General features: G+C 42.9%; 1 protein-coding gene across 4 annotated transcripts in view; it reads left to right on the plus strand.

The window, feature by feature from the left end:
- The window catches only part of EPB41L3 (erythrocyte membrane protein band 4.1-like 3), a 214367-nt gene extending 211235 nt beyond the window's left edge, over positions 1 to 3132 (plus strand). For all 4 annotated transcript variants that reach the window (XM_010859102.1, XM_010859099.1, XM_010859101.1 and 1 more), the window contains 3 exons: positions 358 to 438; positions 709 to 825; positions 2004 to 3132. In XM_010859102.1, coding sequence (XP_010857404.1) covers positions 358 to 438; positions 709 to 819 — 192 coding nt within the window. In that variant the 3' untranslated portion in view covers positions 820 to 825; positions 2004 to 3132. The remainder of the gene's footprint in view (positions 1 to 357; positions 439 to 708; positions 826 to 2003) is intronic.
- The last annotated feature ends 21478 nt before the right edge of the window (positions 3133 to 24610 follow it).

A 24610-nucleotide genomic window follows, 5' to 3' on the forward strand; every position in this document is an offset into this window, starting at 1 on the left:
TACATGAATACCAGGATGCCAGGCACTGCCTTGGAGCTCTCACAGCTGCTGTGTTTCTGATGCTTCTAGCCTCACCTGCCGAGTTCTGCTTAGGAACATGCGTTCCAACGCCCTTGGCGTAGTACTTAGCTCCCTTGCTTCGCATATGACAGACGTTTCAGAAACACCAGCCAGCCAAACCCAAAGGAATCTATTCTGTCTTCACTTCTGAAATTAACGGTTGTAAATAACTGCCATAGGAGTCCGTGTCCACTTTTAAAGAATAAATGAAGCTACTTAAAGCTGAGTCAGCATTTTCTACCATTTCCCCCAGTCAACAGGGATGGTAAAGTCATAACACTTGTCTGTTGCTTTCAGACTGTGAAAGGAGGCATTTCAGAGACGAGGATTGAGAAGCGAATCGTCATCACTGGAGATGCGGACATTGACCATGACCAGGTATCTCGTGAGAGAGGGTGGATGCCCTGGCGGGGAGCCACGAGAAATACCAGCTGGCCCTACTTTGCCCAGAGCTGCCCTCAGTCCAGCCTGTAGTGGAACGGTTTCTGAATTAACTTTCCAGCACACAGCGTATAAGCCCCTTGGCAGTCGTTGCGCTCCATTTGTGAATTGTGTAGATAGATCCAGCTCGTGAGTCTCCTCCTTGCTCTGATCATGCATGTTCCACCTCCTTTTTGTCTCTGCCCTCCTGTGATCTCCCGGGGATAGGCGCTGGCTCAGGCAATTAAAGAGGCCAAAGAGCAGCATCCTGACATGTCAGTGACCAAAGTAGTGGTCCATAAAGAGACAGAGATCAGCCCGGAGGATGGAGAAGACTGAGCCCAGGTAAGAGGCGGGTGCTGCTTCTCCAGGCTTGGCCTCGGCTGGCATGTGGCCCGGGGCTTCCCTCTCCCCCTCCCTTCACCTCCTCCTTTTCTCCTTTTTCTCTCACTGGCATTTTCAGGGCTGGGTATCAAGAGGATGGAGAATTGGTTTGCGGATACTGGTTTGTTTCAGATTTACAGGCTCCATACTATGGACTTTTGATGTTCCCCCTGCCAGCTAGAGGATAAAGAGAAAGCAGAGTCTGCTTGCCTGGTCCTGCATGTCTTCCTTTTAGTCCATGCTCCTCTCATTAGCCAGGTCTGAAAGGTCATGTTTGTTTTATTTCACTGGCCATGTAGCCTAATCAGCTCTAATATGGTTTTGTTCTGAGAGGTGCAATTTGTGCATTCCAAAAACTAGGGGAATGAAATGACGCCCATTCTGATGCCAGCATTATCCCATTGTTAGCTGCTTCTTCAACTGTGTTTGGTTCTGGCCTGTTTAAGCTTTTGTTTTGCTTTGTTTTACAATTTGAAACCAAACCACTCACTCTCACTGTGGATGTTATCTATTTTCCTATATTCTTTGGGAATTTTTTTTTCCCCCGAGCATAGCACTGTGTCTCAGGAGGAGGCAAAAATGCAGTCTTGTGGTCCTGCTTTCCTTCAGGAAATGCATGCCTTTCCAGCTGCTGTTTGGCCAGCATCACAAGCAGACCGAATCTCGTGTGTGTGCTCAGACTTGTCATGCATACTAACCCGCCCGCCAGAACTTGATGAGCACTGAACATCCTTGGAGGGCTTTGAGTGCTGAATGCAGCTCCTTGCACACTTGGTTATGTAATAAAAGTCTCTTAAATGCTCTACCTGTGTAAAGGAAGTTAGTTCTCTAACATTGGTTTAAGAAACCTAGATTGATAAAGTGGCTTCTCTCAAAGGAAAAATATAAAATGCACTCATCATATTCAAATTAAGAAGGAAAGCAAAAAAAGAAAAAGTTTCTCTTCAGTGAGGTCAGCCACTTGGGTAATGATGAGGTTATTTCAGAAGAAGCCTATCCATGACATACACTGGTGTTTTACAGTATCTTGTCCAGAAGAGCATTTAATAACCTTGTAAGATACTTGCCACCTGACTTCAGTCTGAGGGAAACTCTCATATATTCTCAAATGAGTAACTGATCAAATCTCTCTTCTACAGGAATAACCTAGGCTGTACACGAAGCCAGTCATGCAAACCATTAGGAAAAACCAGAATCTATATGGCGTTCCCTCTTCTAACCCACTGACTTGTATCTGCCTGTGGACAATTTCAATCCAGAAGAACTGACTTTGACCATTTAATAAAGACACTGGCAGAGAGATCTTCCCATAATAAAGCAATCTGAATCAGCACCACTAAACCAATATTGCATGAAGCAACAATACAGTTACAAAAAGAGCAGCATTTTTACTTTTCACACCGTGTCTCCGTTCTCAGCTCCACCTGCACGTTCATAACCAACAATAGAAACCGTGATCTCATGTAACACACGAAACAGTCCATGCCTTTCATAGCTGATGATGGTTAAAGTCTAAACAAAACTGCAATTTCTTAGGTGACACATCTTTTGTTTACAGATCAACGAAGATTACCCTAAACTGCTAGAAGCTGTCTAGGTCCGCTGTGTCAGGTTTTTCCCAGATTAGATGTGCCAATAACCGAGTTTATTCAGTAAACAACTTGAATCTTGTTATTTGTTTCCTCTGGTTTATTACTCTCACCCATCAACAGTAATGACTCTCCGGAAATATTTAATGCTCACAATCCTGCTTTGTGTAATCTAATTTAATTCGTTACAAGGTAGTACTGATTTTAGCATATTAATGTGATTTCTTCCCTGTCGTCTGCTTTGGTCCGTGTTCAGTCTGGAAAGCTTCCCAGGGTACCCTGACGAGTCCTAAATATGTAAAATGTCATTATTTTGGAAAGAAAACTGGTATTTTTGTTAGTTTACTGTAATGATGAGACTTCACTCCAGGAAAACTCGTTGGGCTTCAGTTGCTTTTGTTTTTTCTTTCTTCATTTCTCCTTCCTTGTATTTTTTTTAATTTTCTTTTTTTACTTGAAAAAAGTGTTTTATTTCCAAATCTGGTCCATATTTACAATCTAGTTCAGAGCCAAGCCTTAAACTGTACAGAATTTCCACTGTAATTAAACTATCTAGCATTGAGTTATAAATAGCCTTCAAGAAGATATATTCTCCATTTCACTGTCAACTGCATCGCACAGCCCCTGGTGAATGTATGTTTCCGCATAGCAAAATAAAAATGGTCAATGCATTTAAATCTCTAATTCTCTACGTGTAATACTTTCAGGATCAGACGCATTTGGCCCAGAGCTAACATTTGCATGACATCAAAGGCCTCATTCATCTGCAGGATAGAGAGAGCCTGTCTTTTTTCCAGGATAAAAAGTACAGAGAGATGGTGAACAAAATACGTGTAGATAAATGTTGGGTTGCCTATGGAAGCCTGGAAAAGTACAACGAGTATCACAGAACCTCGTTTTCACAGTTTTTGCTTTTCTGTTAGAAGGGAGGCTCTGTTGAAAACCCAGTGCTTCTGGGGGCTTTTAATTCTACCGGAGAGACACCTCTATCTTGCATTAGCACCAGAGCTGAGCAGATGAGGAGGCCGGTCTGCAGGCCCCACGTGTGTTCCCGCGGCTCATTCACCTCAATCTCCTTGAGTGCCGGGGACTAAGAATCAGACTTTCTGTTGCCAGCTGCCCACCTAACGCCTGAGTGTATCCACTGATACTTCATCCCTCACTTCCCAACTTAAAAAAAACTCATTAAATTTTTTTTCCAGAATATTATTAATATATTTGACCACATTTATTGTGTTACGTTGCTCAGTTGTGTCCGACTCTTCACAAACCCCTGGACCATGTCCTGCCAGGCTCCTCTGCCCATGGAATTCTCCAGGCAAGAATACTGGAGTGGGTTGCCGTGCCCTCCTCCGGGGGATCTTCCCAACCCAGGGATCGAATCTGTGTCTCCTGCATTGGCAGGTGGATTCTTTACCTGGGAAGCCCTATTTGACCACATATCTTAGCCCTATTGAGGGAGTCAGATTCTTATTTCTCTCTGAAGTTCTCAGTCTGTCCTTACTGTCAATACTAAGTGTTCATTTTAGGAACTGAAGCATCATTTTAATTGTGCTTGAAGCCAGTCCAAAATTATCTTGAGAAAAGTTAACATTTTTACTGATAGGAAAATGGCAAGTGGCCTCCCAAAGATGCCAGCACCTGGTCTGCTGACTTTTATCCAAGTTGTACCTGTGTTCCTGGTTTTATTTATTTTTCTGAAATTTTCATTGAGGTATAATTTACATATTATTTTCAGGGTACAATATCATGATTTCATATTTTGTATATGTTGTGAATATAAACCCACCATAAATCCAGTCACTGCTGTCACCATACACAGCACAATTTTTTTTCTTGTGATGAGAACTTTTAAAGTTTACTCTCTTAACCTTTAAATATATGTTAATAATATGGTATTAAGTATTATAGTCACCATGCTGTCTGTATTGCTGTGTTTACCAAACCTAGCATTTTATGTTCCTCTGCCCTCAGCAGTAAGGGCTTACTCATTTTTATGAAATTATGCATTGTCAAGGAAGCTACATGTTTTCAGCTTTCTTTTCCTTCTAACGTGCTTCTCAGACTTTTTCCAGCTTCCTTCTACTATTCCAGATCACTGTCACATACTGCTGTGACAGCAGTGCCCACTTCTAGTACCAAAATCTCTTATCTGCTTTCCATTACTTTATAACATGACCAACCTAGACAGCATACTAAAAAGCAGAGACATCACCTTGCTGACAAAGGTCCATATAGTCAGAGTTATGGTTTTTCCAATAGTCTCATGGATGTGAGGGTTGGACCACAAAGAAAGCTGAGCACCGAAGAATTGATGCTTTTGAACTGTGGTGTTGGAGAAGACTCTTGAGAGTCCCTTGGACAGCAGGGAGATCAAACCAGTCAATTCCTAAAGAAAATCAACCCTGAATATTCATTAGAAGGACTGATGGTGAAGCTGAAACTCCAATACTTTGGCCACTTGATGTGAAGAGTCGACTCACTGGAAAAGACCCTGATGCTAGGAAGAATGGAGGGCAGGAGGAGGGGGGGACAACAGAGGATGAGATGGTTGGATGGCATCACCAACTCAATGGACATGAGTTTGAGTAAACTCCGGGAGTTGGTGATGGACAGGGAGGCCTGGCGTGCTGCAGTCCATGGGGTCGCAAAGAGTTGAACACAACTTAGTGACTGAACAAGGCATCTAAAAGACCCTAGCTATTACACTTGCAGAAACTGAAGAATTCCACTCCGGTTACCTACTTGCCTCCCAGAAAATAAATGCTTGCTTCTCAATTTGCTCAAAAATTCAGGTCCAGCGTCATAAGAAAACAGGAATTTATGAATCTCTCAAACGAGCAGAGCAAGTTACAAACCTAAAGGCATTGTGGTCCAGCCACTGGTGGCCTGTGTGCAAGCCTGTGTGCCTGCTCACTCAGTCCTGTCTGACTTCTGCAACCCCATGGACTGTCGCCTGCCAGGCTCCTCTGTTCATGGGATTTCCCAGATAAGAATACTGGGGTGGGTTAGCATTTCCTTCTCCAGGGGATCATCCCAACCCAGGGATCAAACCTGAGTCTCTTGCATCTCCTGCATTCTTTACCAGCTGAGCCACCCAGGAAGCCCCTTGTGGTCCAGCCTGCTGATGACCTGCAGTTCCATGCTAATCACACAGGGATGTGCAGAAACATTCGTTGTGGAGTTGCTGAGTCCTCCAAAATCTTCATGTTTTCTCTGGAGTCACAGAGCAAATGGCTAAGACCAGGCAATAGCCCTCCTTCCACGGTTTCTGCGCAGTGGAGCCAGCATGGAGCTCAGCCCGGGTGTGAGGCATAGCCTTCATGGACACCTCGGGCTCCTTCTGCGGTGTTGGGATTAATGGACAGAGCTGCACTGATGCTGAAACTTCACTGCCCCAGCAAGAGAGAGGGGGGCAACACTAATAATGTGGGGATTTCCTGCAGCTTCACTCTCCTGGAAGAATTTTCCCATCCCCTATTCCCTGTACATGCAAAGTCACTTCAGTTGTGTCTGGCTCTCTGCGACCCTATGGACCATAGCCTACCAGGCTCCTCTGTCCATGGGATTCTCCAGGCAAGAATACTGGAGTTGCCATGCCCTCTTCCAGGGAATCTTCCCGACCCAGGGATCGAACCCACATCTCTTATGTCTCCTACATTGGCCGATGGGTTCTTTACCACTCACACCACCTGGGAAGTGCCCTCTATTCCCTATTCCTTTCTGATTTCCTAGACCACCATGCCCCTTACGCTGGGCACTGTGTGAGTTCATGCAACTTGTAGGGTTCTTCCATTAATTTTTTTAAACAATCCATTTCCTTCATTCTTTCCAGCACATCTATTACATTATATTTTCTAAATCAACATCAATTGTAGCTATTTTTTGAAAACCAATGTGGAATCTACAATAGGGCTCTAAAATGCTCCTAACTGACAAATGAGAGTTATAGGTACCTCCATGAAATTCTCCCTTATCTTTCTCACTGTGGTCAATTAACCAGTGTCAGAAGCATCTGCTGTGACTTGCTGTAGAGGTGGCCTCATATTTGTTTGTTTAACTTATTTTTTTAATTGAAGGATAGTTGATTTACAACACTGATTTGATTTCTGCCATACATCAACACGGCCTCGTGTTTTAATAGGTATTTACTAAGTAAAATTGGGTTATTCCATTTTTTGGTATACGTTTTTGTGGCAGGTCATTGGTGCGTGTAAAATTGTATTCTCAGAAATGACATTTCATTTTGCCAAATTGTTTCTTATCAGAGCTGATTAATTCTGAGGAAGAACGATGGAGTTAATGCTTCCCCAGGAGTGTTACACACATACACACCCACAATAGCCTCTTATGTTTCTTTGAGATAAGTGTAATCTTTTAAGGGATTGGACAGGTTCTTGCATTGCAAGCTCAAGGGAGAGCTTATCAACCAAGATAATATGTGGGTTTTCATGGCACCCCATGCAACAAGGAGGAACCAGAGTATTCTGGGGCTGAATTTCAGGCTTAAACACTCTCCTTGAATAATACTGAAATCTAAGTGATCCCTGAAGACATGCAGTGACAAAGAAATGCACGTTTTAATACACTGTGATTTTACAATTATCAGCCAAAACACCACTGTAAGTCTAAGCTTTGGAAGGGTGCAAAGCAAAAGCCACTTCTCGTGGGAGTGTCAGTTACAGATTTGCAGTAGAATCAAGGAAGACATGTATTTTCGAGTTTTTTACAAACTTTTGACCCTGCAAATCCACTTTGGGAAAATTTCTCTTAAATCCAACACAGTTTATAGAAGTAATATACCATTCTGTTTGCCACAATGTTATTCATAAAAACCAAAGTGTTTAAACAGTAAATATTCAGCAAAGTGGAAAATTTATAAATAATGGTATTTTCCTAAGATGGAAGACTGTACAATGCCCAAGAATTGTAGAATACTGACCTGATAGAGGAATTAATCCTAGTAAATGTATAAGTAGGTAAAACAGTTTATACATGATGATGCTGAGCAGGCAGACATACTGTCTGTGCACAGAAAAGACAGAAACATCAGCCAAAATGGTACCAGTGATTTTCAGAGGAGGGAACATATAATGATTTTCTTTCTTCTTTGTGCTGTTGTATTTTTCCTGTTTCTTCAAGTGTCTGTCATCTTTATTATATATATATATATATATATTTTTTTTTTTTTTTAAACCATTGATTCGGGAACAGTGAGAGAGATGTAAATGAGAAATTTGGAAAACTGACTTTTTCCTGGAACTTCAAAGCCATTATTACCCTCACCAAATGTTACAGATGCTTTGTTCAACATGGATTTCTTTAGTCATGTTCTAATTAGAATGGTGATAGCTGAGTTTCTATTACAGATAATGAAGTTATTTATAGTAACACTCCATGCGAAATCTTTCCAAATGAATAAGGTTTGCTTTGTATGAATACGTATTTGTGGTTCAGGAAGTGCATTTGCTTTTGATGGGCAGTAAGTTAGTATACTGTGTAAGTAATTTTTAAGTGTTACCACAGTATAATTGAAAGATGATGCTTCTCTGGGTGTGCTTAATTTTTACTTTCCTCTGCATAAAGCTGTCTCTCACCGGTGCTGTCTTTCTTTAAGCAAGCATGGCCTAAAACAAAACACGTAAACACTGGACTCAGCAACCATGCATTCCGCCCCTTTTTTGTCACCTTAAGGCAATGACTTGAGCATTTGAGCCTCAGTTGACTCAACATAAAAAGGGAACAACAGCCAATTGCAAAGGTTGTTATGGTGAAAACTCTTTGGTTCTATGACAGTCAGTACCCTATAGAAACACCTGAGAATGTTCTTTGTAAAACAGAAAGCAGTAGTTTGATGTAATGACCTGATTTGTCCCCCACTTCCCACCACGCTGGGCATCCCTTATTCTGTACATGAGAACACAAACTGATTTATCTCAGGAAGAACAGATTGCTTTTGCTTGTGAAAAAAATAGCCCTCTGCTTGGGCTGCAAAAATCTTTTTTTATTAGGATTCAAGCAATGAGAAAGACCCTAGCTAGGATCCTTCTCCGTATCCAGGTCAACATTCACTTTGTTCAGAGGGGCAAAAAAGATGCATGGGGTGTGTGATGACCCTCGTGCTGAGTTGATATTGTCCATGAAACCATGGCTATGAGGCAGCCAGCACAATGTCTCGCAATGTTCAGCATGAAACCAAAACCACACACACAATGATCCCGAGATTCTGACATGGCTCGTCGGATAAGGTGTGAGTGCAGGGTGTGCACATATTGGCGGATTCACTGTATTAATTTTCTGTGTTGGGATTTTATATTTGCAGGGGCCCTTTTTGTATGAATAGAGAGTTGCTAAGTGACAATATAGAACATGCTTGAGGTGCTGCGTTTCCAATACCTTTCCTAGGGATACTCCCCGAGGACTAAGAAGAAATTCACAGGCAGCTCCAGCTCTGTGTTTTCTAGAGCAGTGGGTCTTAAGCCTAAACATACATTAAAACCACTTGGGAATTTGTTTTTAAAGATGCTACAGTCTGAGCTGCTGGAGCATCTGAGTCCTGGTCTGTAGGTGGGGCTCAGCATTACTATATTTTTAAGAGACTGCAGATGAATGCCATGGACAGCCAGTGGGGGGTGGGGCACTGGTTTCAGAAAGAGATCTCAGACCCAGCATGCATTGGAACACACACAGTTTCCCCGTGACTCCGTAGGTCTGGGGTAGGACCTGAGAATGAGTGTTTCTAGCAAGTTCTCAGATGCTGCTGATGCCTGAGGTCTAAAGATGGCAGGCACTGGGGCAACTTCTGGTTGTTCCTGGTAGAAGGAGCATTGATTTAGGACTGAGAAGAGCTGGGTGGCAAGTTTCTTGACCTACAGCGATCCATCTTCTAGAAAAGGAAAGTAACTTACCCACATAAAAATTATTGTGAAGACTTATTGAGACAGTGTTCTCAGCATCACTTAAGGAATGTTTCTAGTGCTGAATAAGCCTAAGGCAATACTATAATCTCCACATATTGGGAGCCTGTGACAGAAAGAGGGGGTGGCCCCCTGAGCACTAAGAAGCAGGATGGTCAAGTGATGAAGGCAATACAAATACTGCCTGTAGTCATGATGGAAATACTAACTCCAGTCCAAGAAATTGTAGGGCAACAGGAATTGCCTTGGAAATACTGATAAGAATCACCAAAGTGACAGTTTACAAGGAGGCACCAAAAATAATTTTTAAAATATTGCAATGATGCCCCACAAAGTGCTTCGGCATTGGTTATAATCACCCAACACAGACTCAGAAAGCCTTGAAATAAACTACACTAGAGAGGAAGGCTGGAGAAGGCAATGGCACCTCACTCCAGTACTCTTGCTTGGAAAATCCCATGGACGGAGGAGCCTGGTAGGCTGCAGTCCATGGGGTCGCGAAGAGTCATACACGACTGCGCGACTTCACTTCCACTTTTCACTTTGATGCATTGGAAAAGGAAATGGCAACCCACTCCAGTGTTCTTGCCTGGAGAATCCCAGGGACAGGGGAGCCTGGTGGGCTGCCATCTCTGGGGTCGCACAGAGTCGGACATGACTGAAGAGACTTAGCAGCAGCAGCAGCAGAGAGGAAGGCAGTCACGGCCACTCAGAAGGATGCTCGTAAAGAGGTGAGCAGGCAGATGAAAGAATCCGTCTGCAATATATGTGATGGGAGGTGCTGCAGTGATGAATGACAGTTGTTTAATCACTAAGTTGTGTCCAACTCTTGCGACCCCGTGGACTGTAGCCTGCCAGGCTCCTCTGTCCATGGGATTTCCCAGGTAAGAATAGTGTAGTGGGTTACATTTCCTTCTCCAGGGGATATTCCCGACCCAGGGATCGAACCTGCATCTCCTACATTGGCAGGTGAATTCTTTACAACTGACCCACCTGGGAAGCCCAAGTGACAATTAGCCCAGAGGAGAAAGAGCATCTCTTGAGTAGGACAGGAGAAGTAACTTGGGAATTGATCCTTAAGGTATGTGGAGTTCATCAGACATCAGGAGGGTGAAGAGCAGGACTTAGAAAATAGAAGCTTCTCACCAGGAACAGTTTCTAAGTCTGGCACTTGATGCTTCCAAATAGCCATCTGCTGCCAGTTCTTCTGTTCTGCTAACTGTGGGAATGTTAACCTACATGACAATTTAATGGAGACCATCAGAGGTGTAAGGGAAACATCCCAAGAGAGATGACGCCTCAGTACAAGTGACTGAGGGTCACCAAAGGACTACTGATTGCAACGTCTGACCCCAGGAGGAGCCATGGCTGAAGTCCAAAGACAGGGCTGTAGAGGGAAGGGTGGGGATGGAGGAGGGGGTGGAGCAGCTTGGAGCAGGTGATGAAGGTTGTGGGGAATCTCCTCTCTAGAGGTGATAAAGGAAAAACAAAATGTACGACAGTGTTGGCTCTGGGGACTGGCTTAAGATATCCAAGAAATTTGGAGCTGGGTTGAATTTCTTCCAGCTTTATAATTCTAGATTTATATAAGTGATAGCTTGCCGTGTAGGGAAAGTTTAAAAATAGGAAAACATGTTCTTCAAGTGCAAGGAGAATTATCAAAACTATTTAAAAAGATAAAACTAAGAAATTCAATGGAATTTTTTAGTAAAAAAAAATATTGTTTTATTTTTTATACCTATTTCTCAAATACCAGAAATAGGTAGGACAGACAGTCTGATTAGTTTATGCCATCCTTCATACCTGACTTAAAAGTCTGACAGTACTGTGTGATATACTTAATACTAATAATACTATGAATAATTTCTCCTTTGAGAATTCAAAACACCTTTTCAGCATTTTTCCATGTATTCATATTTCTCCTCATTACACAGTGTCGTGGAGACAGGCGGTGAAGGAAATGACCCCCACTGACCTCAGCTCAGGACAGATTCTTCAAGTTGCTTTTTGGAATAAATTCCTTGTAATAGCCTGTTTGTCACATGACTCTCAAAAAAGTACAATATAAAGTTTATATGCAAACATTAGGTGCTTTGAATTTAAAAAACTTGAATTTAAGGTGGAGGGGATTTTCCTACAAAAAGATACAGAGGTGATCCATTTGAAGCATGACATTACCCCCTTTCTTTCTGGAGAGAAAATTATCAGCAGTGTCTGGGGAAACTGAACCAGCTTTAGGTCTTATTGGTATTGGTTGGGATGTTCTGTTGGGTTCTAAAATATAGTGAAATTTTGGCACAGTGGTAAAGAATCTACCTACAATTGCAGGAGACACGGGTTCAATCCCTGGTCCGGGAAGATCTCCTGGAGAATGATATGGCAACCCACTCCAGTATTCTTGCCTGGAAAATCCCATAGATAGAGGAGCCTGGCGGGCTACGGTCCACAGGGTCCCAAAAGAGTCGGACATGACTTAGGGACTAAAACCACCATCCTTAGGGTCAAAGGCATCCTCAACCATCCAGGGTGAGACAGCTTGACTTGCTTATGTCAAAATCATCTCTCAGCTTTCTTTAAGTCATTTCTGAGAAAGCGAGAGTTTTCCATCCATCAGGGTTAGCAGGTGGGAATCAGTGGAGGAAGGGAGTGGGTTGGAAGGTGGGAACTGGGAGCAGAGGGACCAGTCAGCACAGCCTGGATCTGTGCTTGGAGCTACCTAGCAGGAATTAAAGAGGCTGCCACAAACTCAAGACCAGGTGACAGTCACAGGTAAGAGCACATGAACGTCGATGGGAAATGTTGACCGGGCGATGTGAGCTTAGAAGGTTGAGGAGAAAGTCAGGCTTCCTCCTGGACACGCAGAATCCAGGACCTTATGAAGGACTGCCTGCTCTGCATGTAGCTGACTTTTGAGAACTCTGTTATTGGCATGTTAGCTTGTCATTCCCCTTCTAAAAGTGATCTGGCAGGAGTGGAAGACCAGGGGGAGGCAGAAGTCCAGCTGAGTGTGCTGGGCAGTTAGGTACCCATTAATAAAGGGCTAGTGATAAGTGGATGTTATTTAAGAATGCATGACTAATGTCTAGCTGTCATTCCCTTGCCATGCTCCATGAGACGCCCCTGCTGTGCCCAGAATGGCTCATACAGAATTTTTTGACAGGTGCTCTATTTTGTAAAGAATGAACACCTGACTCGGCCTTTACAGACATGAACAAAGAAAAATGCAAGCACCATTTATAAGGCCATGCACCATGAGAGGTGACTTGTAAGTCACCCCTCCTACACACACACAACTCAGCCCTTTGCTGACAGCTCAAGCCATCTCCCGATGCCCACCACACCTGTCTAGGATAGCTTTTCCAGAAGCTTCCCCATCCTGTTGATTTCACTTAACCCCCACCATAAGCAGTCTTTCATCAATGTCTCGGTCATCCTCTTCTGCGGGTGCCATTTGTTCCCCCAAGAACACTTGATCTGTACAACCAGCTCTGTGACGCTGGGCAGTTAGTTAAGCTCTTTCTTTCACATCTTCAGGTGGAGAGTTGTAAAGGGCTCGTCTGAACCATATCAAAATGACAGTACATGACCAGCTCTGACCTAAAAAATGGCAATGTCATTTGCTGCGAGAATGACTTGAATATAAAACAATTCAAATAGTGCCCAACAAGCTGTAAGCATTCCTTTCTAGTTATGATGCTCGTGGATTCGTCCTAAGTCGCTTCAGTCGTGTCCGACTCTTTGCACCGCTATGGGCTGTAGCCTGCCAGGCTCCTCTGGCCATGGGATTCTCCAGGCAAAAATACTGGCCTGAGTTGCCATGCCCTCCTCCAGGGGATCTTCCTGACCCAGGGATTGAACCTGTGTCTCTTACGTCTTCTGCATTGGCAGAAGGGTTCTTTATCACTAGTGCCACTTGGCAAGTGCCTGTGATGCTCAGATGCTATAAATGATCTCTGTGCCCCACAACAGCACGTCTGTGCTGCCTCCTCCTCCCCCATCGCAGGTAGACACCGCTCAAGTAGTGTAGGGCTTCCTCACCCAGCCCAGAGGCAAAGTTAGACCTTAGGAAGGAAAGGGGCTGCTTTTCAACGCCATGGCCCTGTTCTTCTAGACTCACCCACCAGGGATTTCCACACCGACCACCTGCTCCTCTAGCGCAAGGGGTGCCTGGCATCTTGCCACAGAATGTTTTCATAGAAACGCCCTGCCTAACAGGAGGGTTCCATCACTGTTAATGAAACTGTGGGTGAGCGTGGGTTAAATCTATTTCACCTGTAACCTCACTAACTGTGGCTGGACAAGGTTCGCATGTCCTCCAGCTGCACAGAGCCTGAACAATGAGATGCTTGACCCAGTTCTCTTCCAGAGTCTTAGACCAGCTGTGTCTAGCTGGAGCTGAACTGGTTGAGACTGGATAGGACCACTGACCCTCCATCTGGGCACCTGCGAGTGTCCCGCAGCTTGGTGACCTTTTGACTTCAAAGGGTGGAAAACTCCACCGTCAGACTGCGCCAAGCACCTCCCTTCTTAAAGTGCACAGGCCTGTGGCTGAGCTGCGCCTGCACAGAACGAGGAGGCCCCACCTGCTTCTCATTACCTTTCCCGCGATCCCTGTGCTCCCTGAACCTGTGAGGCCAGCTCATCCAGGAACACCCTATCCCCTTTCTTCTGGGAGCTGCGCCTGAGACTTTGTTCTCTTTCTGCATTAAGCTGCCTTGTCCACAAGTCCCATCTCAGAGCATGGGGGCTCAGTGTTCAGCCTGCTGGGTGTCGGACAAAAACAAACTTTGTTCCTTAACGTTAATCCTTGACTCACCTGCAGTTGCCCTGGTAAGTGGGGTTCTGTGCGCTGGCCTAGAGGCTCTAGAACCTTTGTGTAATTTCAGTATTTGGGAACTTATGTTTTGGATTTCAAACTTTTTACAAATAAATTTAACTTGCAGGACTTGGGGGAAGGGGTGTTGAGCTACCTGATTGACTGACTATGACCCAAATCTAGAGCAGAGCTTAAGTTTTCCAGGACTGGATCAGGGGAAGGGGGTGATTTTCCATGGGTAGGAACACTCCAAACAGGTTAAAACATACATGTGTGCCTGTTTGATGCCCCCAGCTGTCCTCATTCTAATTCTTTGCAGCTCATTTATTCTAAATCTGTGCTTCCTATGTAAGCTGTCTCTTCTAAATAACATCAAGACCTCTCAGAGATCCCTCTTTAATGTCTAGACTTGTCATAAAACTTCTGCATCCTGCCTCTCAATACCAGATCCCAGCCAAGTCCTAGGTCCTTTCACCTTTAATTTAGAGCATGTTTATAAAAGTGAAATATTAAAGAACTGAAGCAGACCTGTAACTATGAAGATTAAGACAAGTTAAAGGTAAACATTTCTATCCCCCTTTTGAACTTCTGGATAATATACTGAAGGACAAAGGAGGCAAAGGAGGTGGCGTCTTTTGGGGGGAGGGGGTCTTAAAAAAGGGAGGGGACACTTCTCTGGTGGCTCAGTGGACTAAGAATCTACCTGCCAAAGCAGGGGACACAGGTTCTATCCCTGGTCCAGGAAGATTCCACAATGACTGAACCTGTGCTCTAAGGCTCATGAGTCACAACTACTAAAGCCCGACACCCTAGAGCCCATGTTCCCCTACAAGAGAAGTCATAGCAGGGAGAAGCCTGAGCACCACAACTAGAGAAAACCCGTGTGCAACAAAGACCCAGCGCAGCCAAAACTAAAAATTATAATTTAAAAAAGGGGAGGGGGATTTTCCTGGTGGTCAGTGGTTAGGACTCCATGCTTTCGCTGCTGAGGGCGGAGGTTCAATCCCTGACTGGGGAACTAAGATCCCATAAGCGGTGGCATGCCCCCTCCCACACCAAAAAAAGAAAAGGATGGTACTATTGAGGCCAACCTTCCCTTACTTTTGTGACATCCACTGTCAGTTTCCCTACAGGCACACTCTGTTGGCTGAGCATCCTTCAGGGGTCCTACTATTAGAAAGATCAATGATTTGCCTATTACATCAGCAAAATACATTAGGGATGAACTCCTACCAAGGAAAGAATTGGGCTCATGGGGCATATTAATTAACTTAAAGTGGAAACACTTTTTCTACACTGTTGATAAGAGATGGGAACACACCACCCCACCTGTACTTTGGGTATAGGGTGAGTGGAAGGAAGAGAGTAACAGCAAACGTTAATTCAGACAGAATTCAACAAACGTAATTCACAGGGTTCTATTCGCAGCTGGTGCTGAGAACGAGATTATTGCTGTTGTTGGTTAGCTACTAAGTCATGTTCAACTCTTTTGCAACACCATGGACTGTAGCCCTCCAGGCTCCTATGTCCATGGGATTCCCCAGGCAAAAATACAAGAGTAGGTTGCCATTGCCTTCTCCAGGGGATCTTCCTGACCCAGGGATTGAACCCAGGTATCCTTCATTGGCAGGATGATTCTTTACCACTGAGCCATCTGAGAAGTGTGGAATGAGATAGGAGTTGAGAAATCAACTCACCCAGTTAGCTTTTTTTTCTTTTTTGCCTTTGAAAACTAGTTTCCCCCCATCAACATCTACATTTTGCACTCTTAGGTAATTGTGTACTTATAATTTTGATTTATTTTTTTACACAGAGAACGTGTGTTCATTTCCAAAGTCTATCTTAAATGCAAACTTAGCATACTCTTACATATTTTAAGAGTATATAGTTTTGCATATATAAGGCAATTCAAATATAATTCCTCTTCCTAACTCAGAAAATACCAGTACTGGATTGTAGAGCCTCTCAAGGCATCTTCTGCCTTATGGAAATTTAGCCCACTCAAATATCACATGCGTTCTAAATTTAAACGTCATCAGATTTGTGTAACATTTCACTTTCCAGTGTATTTGCGATGATGTTGTAAGACACTGCTACATTTCAGGGATCATTTTGCTCTACTTTCAACAGTTTTGTCAGGAGCTTGAATTCATTCGGGGGAGTGCTACCTAGTTTGATTTCTGAAAAGTTGTCATCCAGGATTGAGCAGCCAAAGGATACAGGGTATTTGGGCACCAGAAGAATCCTTAGTGAGCTGCCTCCTGACCCAGTGTGAGGATGCTCCTCACTGCCACCCTAAGTCTGCTGCTGCTGCTTCTAAGTCACTTAGTTGTGTCCGACTCTGTACGACCCCACAGACAGCAGCCCACCAGGCTCCCCCGTCCCTGGGATTCTCCAGGCAAGAACACTGGAGTCGGTTGCCATTTCCTTCTCCAATGCATGAAAGTGAAAAGTGAAAGGGAAGTCATTCAGTCGTGTCCGACTCTTCGTGACCCCATGGACTGCAGCCTGCCAGGCTCCTCCACCCATGGGATTTTCCAGGCAAGAGTACTAGAGTGGGGTGCCATTGCCTTCTCCAACCCCAAGTATAGCCTTTCATAAAGCTCAGAGACTCTGGGTATGATGACTTTAAGGTGTTTTTTTGTTAGCCTCAGCTGTTGAACTGTATTTTAACTCATTATTCACTCAGGGGATTTTTGCAGAAATTAATGCCTGTGGCTCATGAATTGTTATGTAAGTGAATAATGAAATGTCTCTGGTCAATGTTCAGGTAACAAAAGACATCTTCTAATATGTTGTCTCTAGTCGATAATATGTTGAAAGTTAGCTCCAAACTGCTACTCAAGAAGTGTGGCCTAGGCTTCCCTGGTGGTCCACTGGTTAAGAATCCACCTAGCAATGCAGAGTACATGGTTTGAACCCTGGTCTGGAAGATTTCACATGCCACGGGGCAAGTAAGCCCCTGTATAACAATTACTGAGCCTGAACACTCTAGAGCCCATGCTCTGTAACAAGAGAAGCCACTGCAAGAAGAAGCCCACACACTGCAACTGGAGACTAGCCCCCACTTGCTACAACTAGAGAAAGCCCATGTGCAGCAACAAAGACCCACCTCAATAAAAAAAATTTTTAAGTGTGATTCAACTCTGAGGAATTTTTTTTTTTTTTTTTTTTTTTCCTTTTTCATTGCCTTTTTAAAAAACCACAGTGATCACAAGTCATTTCCAATCTAGGAGTAACCACAAACTCTTAGCAACCTGAAGAGTTTTGAAGGAAGTTCAGTGGTGTAGTTATTTTTAGATGTTTTTATGAGTGTGCCTAAGATCATGGCATCTGGTCCCGTCACTTTATGGCAAATAGATGGGGAAAAAGTGGAACCAGGGACAGATTTTATTTTCTCAAGCTCCAAAATCACTGCTAACGGTGACTACAGCCATGAAATTAAAAGACGCTTGCTCCTTGGAAGGAAAGTCATGACAAACTTAGACCATGTATTAAACAGAGACGTCACTTTGCTGACGAAAGTCCTTATAGTCAGGCTATGGTTATTCCAGTAGTCATGTACAGGTCTGAGAGTTAGACCATAAGGAAAGCTGAGCACCAACGAATTGATGCTTTTGAATTGTAGTGTTGGAGAAGACTTGAGAGTCTTTTGGACTGCAAGGAGATCAAACCAGTCAATTCTAAAGGAAATCAACCCTGAATACTCACTGAAAGGACTGATGCTGAAGCTCCAATACTTTGGCCACCTGATGTGAAGAGCTAACTCATTGGAAAAGACCCTGATGCTCAGAGAGATTGAAGGCAAGAGGAGAAGCGAACGACAGAGGATGAAGTGATTGGATAGCAGCACCAATTCAGTGAACATGAATTTGAGCAAACTCCAGGAGATAGTTAAGGACAGGGAAGCCTGGAGTGCTGCAGTCCATGGGGTTGCAGAGTCAGACACGACTGAGCAACTGAACAACAGCAAATCAGTGTGCCTGACTTTATTCTTAACAACTGTTCTAGCAAATCACAGTGCATATTGTTTAATTTCACATTCTTACACCATGATTGGGACTTTTAATTTTTAAAAAAAAGCTCCAAAAAAATAAATAAATAAGCATCTACCACAAGTAGTAGAATAGTTATATAACAAGAAAACTTACCCTGGAAACACTTGCATAGCAACTAAAGAGCAATTAGTAGTGCATCTGCTCATATAATCCTAGTACATTTTTAAAATAAAATTGTTCTTCCAGATGACTGTACCTTTTAAACAGGATTTGCTTATGTTTTATCCATATTTATGAACAATATACCACCTTATCCCATAATGTGTGTCATTCTGGCAGATTTAGATCATTTAGTCAGATATTTTAAATAAAAATAAATTTAATGTCCACTTAACGGCAGTCTTCCCTGGTGGCTCAGACTGTAAAGCGTCTGTCTACAATGTGGGAGGCCCAGGTTCGATCCCTGGGTTGGGAAGATCCCCTGGAGAAGGAAATGGCAATCCACTCCAGTACTATTGCCTGGAAAATCCCATGGACAGAGGAGCCTGGTAGGCTACAGTCCATGGGGTCGCTGAGGGTCGGACATGACTGAGTGACTTCACTAACGGCGGTAAAACTCTCTGAAAATGTTTGTCCTGGTCTGTAATGTTTAAGATCAATAGAGTAACATGCAGAATTCTATAATTTTTTATTATGCATTAGATCTTAGGTATTCCCAGTGCAATTAAAGCATCTGTAGGAGCTGTCCATGGTTTTCTGTTTTATAAAGTGCAGAGTAAGTCCCAAACCTTTTCATACTGTCCATAGGGTTTTCCAGGCAAGAATACTGGAGTGGGTTCCATTTCCTTCTCCAATTTTTCTCCAGGTTTTTCCAATAGTCATGTATGGATGGACCTAAGAGTTGGACCATTAAAGAAGGCTGAGCACCAAAGAATTGATGCTTTCAAACTGTGGTACTGGAGAAGCGTCTCCCTTGGACAGCAAAGAGATCAAACCAGTCAGTCCTAAAGGAAATCAACCCCAAATATTCATTGAAGGGACTGATCCTGAAGCTGAAGCTCCAATACTTTGGCCACCTGATGCAAAGAGCAGACTCATTGGAAAAGATCCTTATGCTGGGAAAAGATTGAAGGCAAAAGGAGAAGGGAGTGACAGAGGATGAGATGGTTAGATAGCATCACCAACTCAGTGAACATGAATTTGAGCAAACTCTGGGAGATAGTGAAGGACAGATCAGCCTGGTGTGGTGCAGTCCACAGGGTGGTAAAGAGTCAGACTCAACTTAGCAACTGAACAAGGTCTCAAATAGTTTTCAAATGTCTTGGTTTCAAGGACCTTTTCACACTCTTAAAGATAAGTGAGAACTCAAAGAGAGGTGTTTTATATCAGTTATATCTACTAGTATTTATGTTATTAGAAGTGGAGAAATGTTAAAATATGTATCCATTTTAAAATAATAAATCCATTTTGTGTTAATAGATGATATTTTTGTTAAAAAATGGTTTATTTTCCAAAACCAAAAGGTGAAAACAGTAACACTGTCTTACATTTAAGAAAAATCTCTTTAGTGTCTAGAATAATAGAAAAGCAGATGAGTTTTAATATCTGCTTTGCATTCAATCTGTTGTGGTATATTATCTTGGCTGAAGTATATGAAGAAAATCATCTTACACAGACATGTAGTTGGAAAAGAAAAGAATATTTTTCACAAAATTTTGAGCATTGTTTAACACGACACTAAAACTCCACTAGTGATTTATGGGGACTCTGAAGCTGTTATCAACATTCTTCTCACACTCACATATTGTTGAGCATTGACTTGCATCTCACACTTATGATTTAAATTATGATTGTGATGGGCTTTCCCATGGGTCAGCAGATAAAGAATTCGCCTGCAATGCAGGAGACACAAAAAGATGTGGTTTCAATCCCTGGGTCAGGAAGATCCCCTGGAGAAGGAAATGGCAACCCACTCTAGTATTCTTGCCTGAAAAATTTCATGGACAGAGGAGCCTGGCGAACTACAGTCCGTGGGGTCTGAGTTGGACGCGACTGAGCAACTGAACACAATGATTGTAATATGATGCATCAGTCATTTGAAAAATGTTGGCTCACTGGATTGATTACACAGATCTTTTAAGCACTGACATATTTCATCATATAATCCCCGAAAAACCTCCTTCATTCATACAACCACTAATGTCACAATACTTAAAAATCTTGGAGGGTTAGAAAACTGAAAAGCTTACAGTGGGAAAGACACGTTTTCCATTATTCTAATTTTCACTTGAAAAGTTGACTTTTGTTATTGGCAGAAATAATTTCAGTTGAGGTATTTTTCCTTGAAGTGGAAACCTCTTTTGGTCTTTGAGAAAATATCTGCGAAATCCGTAAGCCTGATTAGCTATGGTTAGTCTCTCAGTCACATCCCATAAAATAAACTGTTAGTTGGGCTTGTAACCCACAGACTTTTTTTTTTGACTGTGTCATATTTTAGTTTCCCAGTAAGAGATTAAACCTGTGCCCCTTGCAGTGGAAGTGTGAAGTCTTAACCACTGGACCACCAGGGAAGCCCCCATGTTTGCAGCTCAAACAGCCACCAGGCAACCATTGTGAACCAGTAGCCACTGAAGTGCTTTTCACCTACTTCCAGTGTCACCATCAAAACATTCAAAGACAGGTTAAGGGTCAAGATTCAACAAAAGTAGTGGTTTTTATGGCTTCCTCAAGGGCATTTTTAGTGAAAATAGCATTTTTAAATTTTAGGGTTTTTTTGCTTTGTTTTTTGCTGCACGTGCCCTCTATTGAACACAATGGCTGATAAAATAGATTTAACCCACTGGATTTATACTAAAGGGCCAGCTGTTCTACTCACTAAGGCTTTTTTGCACCTTCAGAGCAAATGTCAGCACTGAAAATGGAAAATAACATCTCAGTGTTATTAGGAAAATAGTTTGAGCTGAAATTTCTTGGGGACCACCAGGAGTTTGCAGGCCACACTTTGAGTCACTGTCCTAAACAGTTAGAGTCATAGGTCACTGGATATGTGAGGAACCCCAAATAGAATCCCAGCTTTAGAAGAGATTTTAGAAGAGATCATTCAGCAAAATGATCTCCATGTTGTCCCACATTTTCAAATAGTATGGTGTTCTCCAAACTATAAATATGTAATACATCTCCCATTTTACAATACTATAGATGAGTATTTGCAATCAGCTATTTTTCACCCAATGCATTCTACCCTATATATAGATCAAATTTAATCCCATCACTTTTGATTCTGTTTTCAGTAGAGATGGAGGTTGGTTAGACCACTTTGCATAAGATTCCTATTTGTAAAAGCATGTGAAGTTGGTTCTCCCTGCCTTCTGCATGTGTTTAATCATAATCCTTACAGGTTTGCTTTGACAACCACTTTTATCCCCTTTTTGACTGACACGTCTTCCACGTGACCCTTTTTTAGGTACACCTGTCCTTCTTTACTCTAGGCCTTTTATCATTAGTTTTGCTAACCTGGACTTCCCTGGTGGCTCAGACGATGAAGTGTCTGCCTACAATGTGGGAGACCTGGGTTCAATCCCTGGGTTGGAAAGATCCCCTGGAGAAGGAAATGGCAACCACTCCAGTATTCTTGCCTGGAAAATCCCATGGACGGAGGAGCTTTGTAGGCTACAGTCCATGGGGTTGCAAAGAGTTGGACATGACTGAATGACTTCACTTTCTTTCTTTGCTAACCTGAAAATGTATCACACACCTTCCCCCAGCGCACTACCTCCATGCTCTGCCTTGTGAACATCTAGCTTGCAAATGCCCTTCATGTGGAAAGCTTCTGAGCAGTTGCCAGCACATAGAACGTTTCTGTTGACAGCCACCTGTGGGTATAGAATAAAGGGAAGGAGTCGTGTTGTGGACTAGAGCAGCCTTGTCTAATGGACCTTTCTGCAGTGATGGAAATCTTTCACATCTGAGCTGCCCGTGGAGTAGCCACAAACCACTTCAGGCTATTTTGTACTTGAAACATGGCTACTGTGATTGAAGAACTGCATTTTAAATTGTATTCAACTTTAAATAGCCATGTAAGTGCAGTGGTATCATATTATATAAGTAATACCCTACTTTCAGTATCTCATTTAATTAGTGAATTGAATGCAGTCCTTCTTAACACTGTCGGTGTGTAGACATTACTTTTGCTCACCAAATGGGTTCTTCTTTATTTCCTGGGCACCCAGAGGAGATCACTGCCCACTCCTCTTGCGGGAAGGCAGGATCATGGGACTACTTTTGGCCAAAATGCTGTGAGCAGGTGACGAAGGTCACTTCCAGAACCAATACTTATTGCTTGTGCATGGCACGCCTCATTTGTCCTGCTGTGGTGATGGGAGTGTCCCAGATGATGGAGACTCTGTGATCCTGAGACTCGAATAACTGTGGAGCTGAATGCTCCACCCCACTAAACCCACATGGAATGTGCAACATGCATAGGAAATAAATGTTTATGTGTTAAGCCCTGGGAAATGCAGGGTTCCTTATTACTACAGCATAACTTAGATGTTCCTGGCTGATGAGTTCCCATCAGAATCACCTGAGCAGGTTTTTAAATCCCCATTCCTAGGACCCACCCCAGTCTGGGATCAGGACCCTTGTGTTTTGGTTCAAAAGCCCTCTCCAGGTGAGTCAGATGCACGCTCGCCTAATGAAGAACAAGAGCTGAAAGGTGACATCGTTGTCACTACAGATACTACAGAAATGAGACTTAGACTGCATGCATGTGTGTTCAGTCGTGTCTGACTCTCTGCAGCCCTATAGACTGTAGCTCACCAGGCTCCTCTGTCCTTGGAATTTTCCAGGCAAGAATACTGGAGCAGGTTTCCATTTCCTTCTCCAGTCAGGTAGATGGTGCAAGGTTGTTTGGCCACTGAGTGATGGAGATGGCATTTGAATTGCTCTTGCCCTGGGCAGTGCCTCCTTTTCTCTTATCAGAGGTGGGAGTGGTGAAGAGAGCAGAGTGAAGTCTCTTGTTTTCTTAACTGAATAGGTTAATACTTTTATTCTTATTACAACACTTTTCCAAATAGCTATTAGCTCCACAGAAGCCCGTTTAATCCAAAATATAGTTTCAAGAGTTGCATACACTGTGGAATAGGCAGAGAGTCTAACTTCTACTTAATATGTTTTGTTTCCGTAGGCAAATGTATTCCACATTTAGCTAATATATCTAAAATGGAGAAAAGTAATTTAAGATTTTATTTTTGATGAGGATTTTTTTTTTTGGTCTTTTTGAATGTTACAACATCGTTTCTGTTTTGTTCTTTGGTTTTTTGGCTGAGAGGCATGTTAGAGCTTAGCTCCCTGACCAGGGATCAAACCCACACCCCTAGATTTGGAAGGCAAAGTCTTAACCACTGGACTGCCAGGGAAGCCCCTAAAATGAAAATTTTTAAATAAAAAAATCTATTTGTATTGGAGAATCAACAGCATCATATATTGCCCAATTACTAAAGAATGTTCTTAGTAACAACTACTCTACTCATCATATATTGTCTGTCTTAAATCTTTTCTTTTTTAAGTGTTCATTGAATTTGTTATAATATTGCTTTTGCTTTATGTTTTGATTTTTTTGGCTGTGACACATGTGAGATCTCAGTTCCCTGACCAAGGATCGAACGTGCATTGTAAAGTGAAGTGTTAACCACTGGACCACCAGGGAAGCCCCCTGCCATAAGTGTCTTTGTTTACCTTTTAAAATGAGGAGACTTGGATGTCAGTTATTTCATTTATTCACCAAATATCTATCACATATCTGTTATGAACTGGCACTGGGATGTGTGTTAGGTACAGAGAGGTAAACAAACACACAAAAAAATATGTGTCCTCATGGAATTTACAGTTTAGTGGGAGATGTAAACAGAAAGCAAATACATAGTTAAATATAGAATTACAAATTGTGTCAATTTCCCCAAAACTGGTATCTAAGTTTAATGTGCTTTTATTTATAATCCCAGCTTTTTTTTTCCTTTGATGGAGCAGATTCTGTAGTATCTTGATCATGTGTCTATGGAAGAATAAAAGACCAAGGCTAGCCAAGAGGAGAAGGAGTTGGGTGAGGCTGGGGTGGCACAGTTTATGTTGGGTGTTAAGTGTGAATCCTTGGGAAGCATTGAGATAGAACCCAAAGTGTTAGTCGCTTCAGTCATATCTGACTCTTTGCAACCCTATGGACTGTAGCCCAGAAGACTCCTCTGTCCATGGGATTTCCCACACAGGAATACTGGGGTGCATTGCCATTCCCTCCTCCATGGGATCCTCCCGACCCAGGGACCCAACCCAGGTCAGCTGTGTTGCAGGCCGATTCTTTGCCACCTGAGCCACCAGGGAAGGATAGGAAAGGGTTAATTTGTGTGTGTGTGTGTGTGTGTGTGGGGTCTT

The sequence above is a fragment of the Bison bison genome, unplaced genomic scaffold, assembly GCF_000754665.1.
Source record: "Bison bison bison isolate TAMUID 2011002044 unplaced genomic scaffold, Bison_UMD1.0 scf7180017864453, whole genome shotgun sequence".
Taxonomy (NCBI): Eukaryota; Metazoa; Chordata; class Mammalia; order Artiodactyla; family Bovidae; genus Bison; species Bison bison.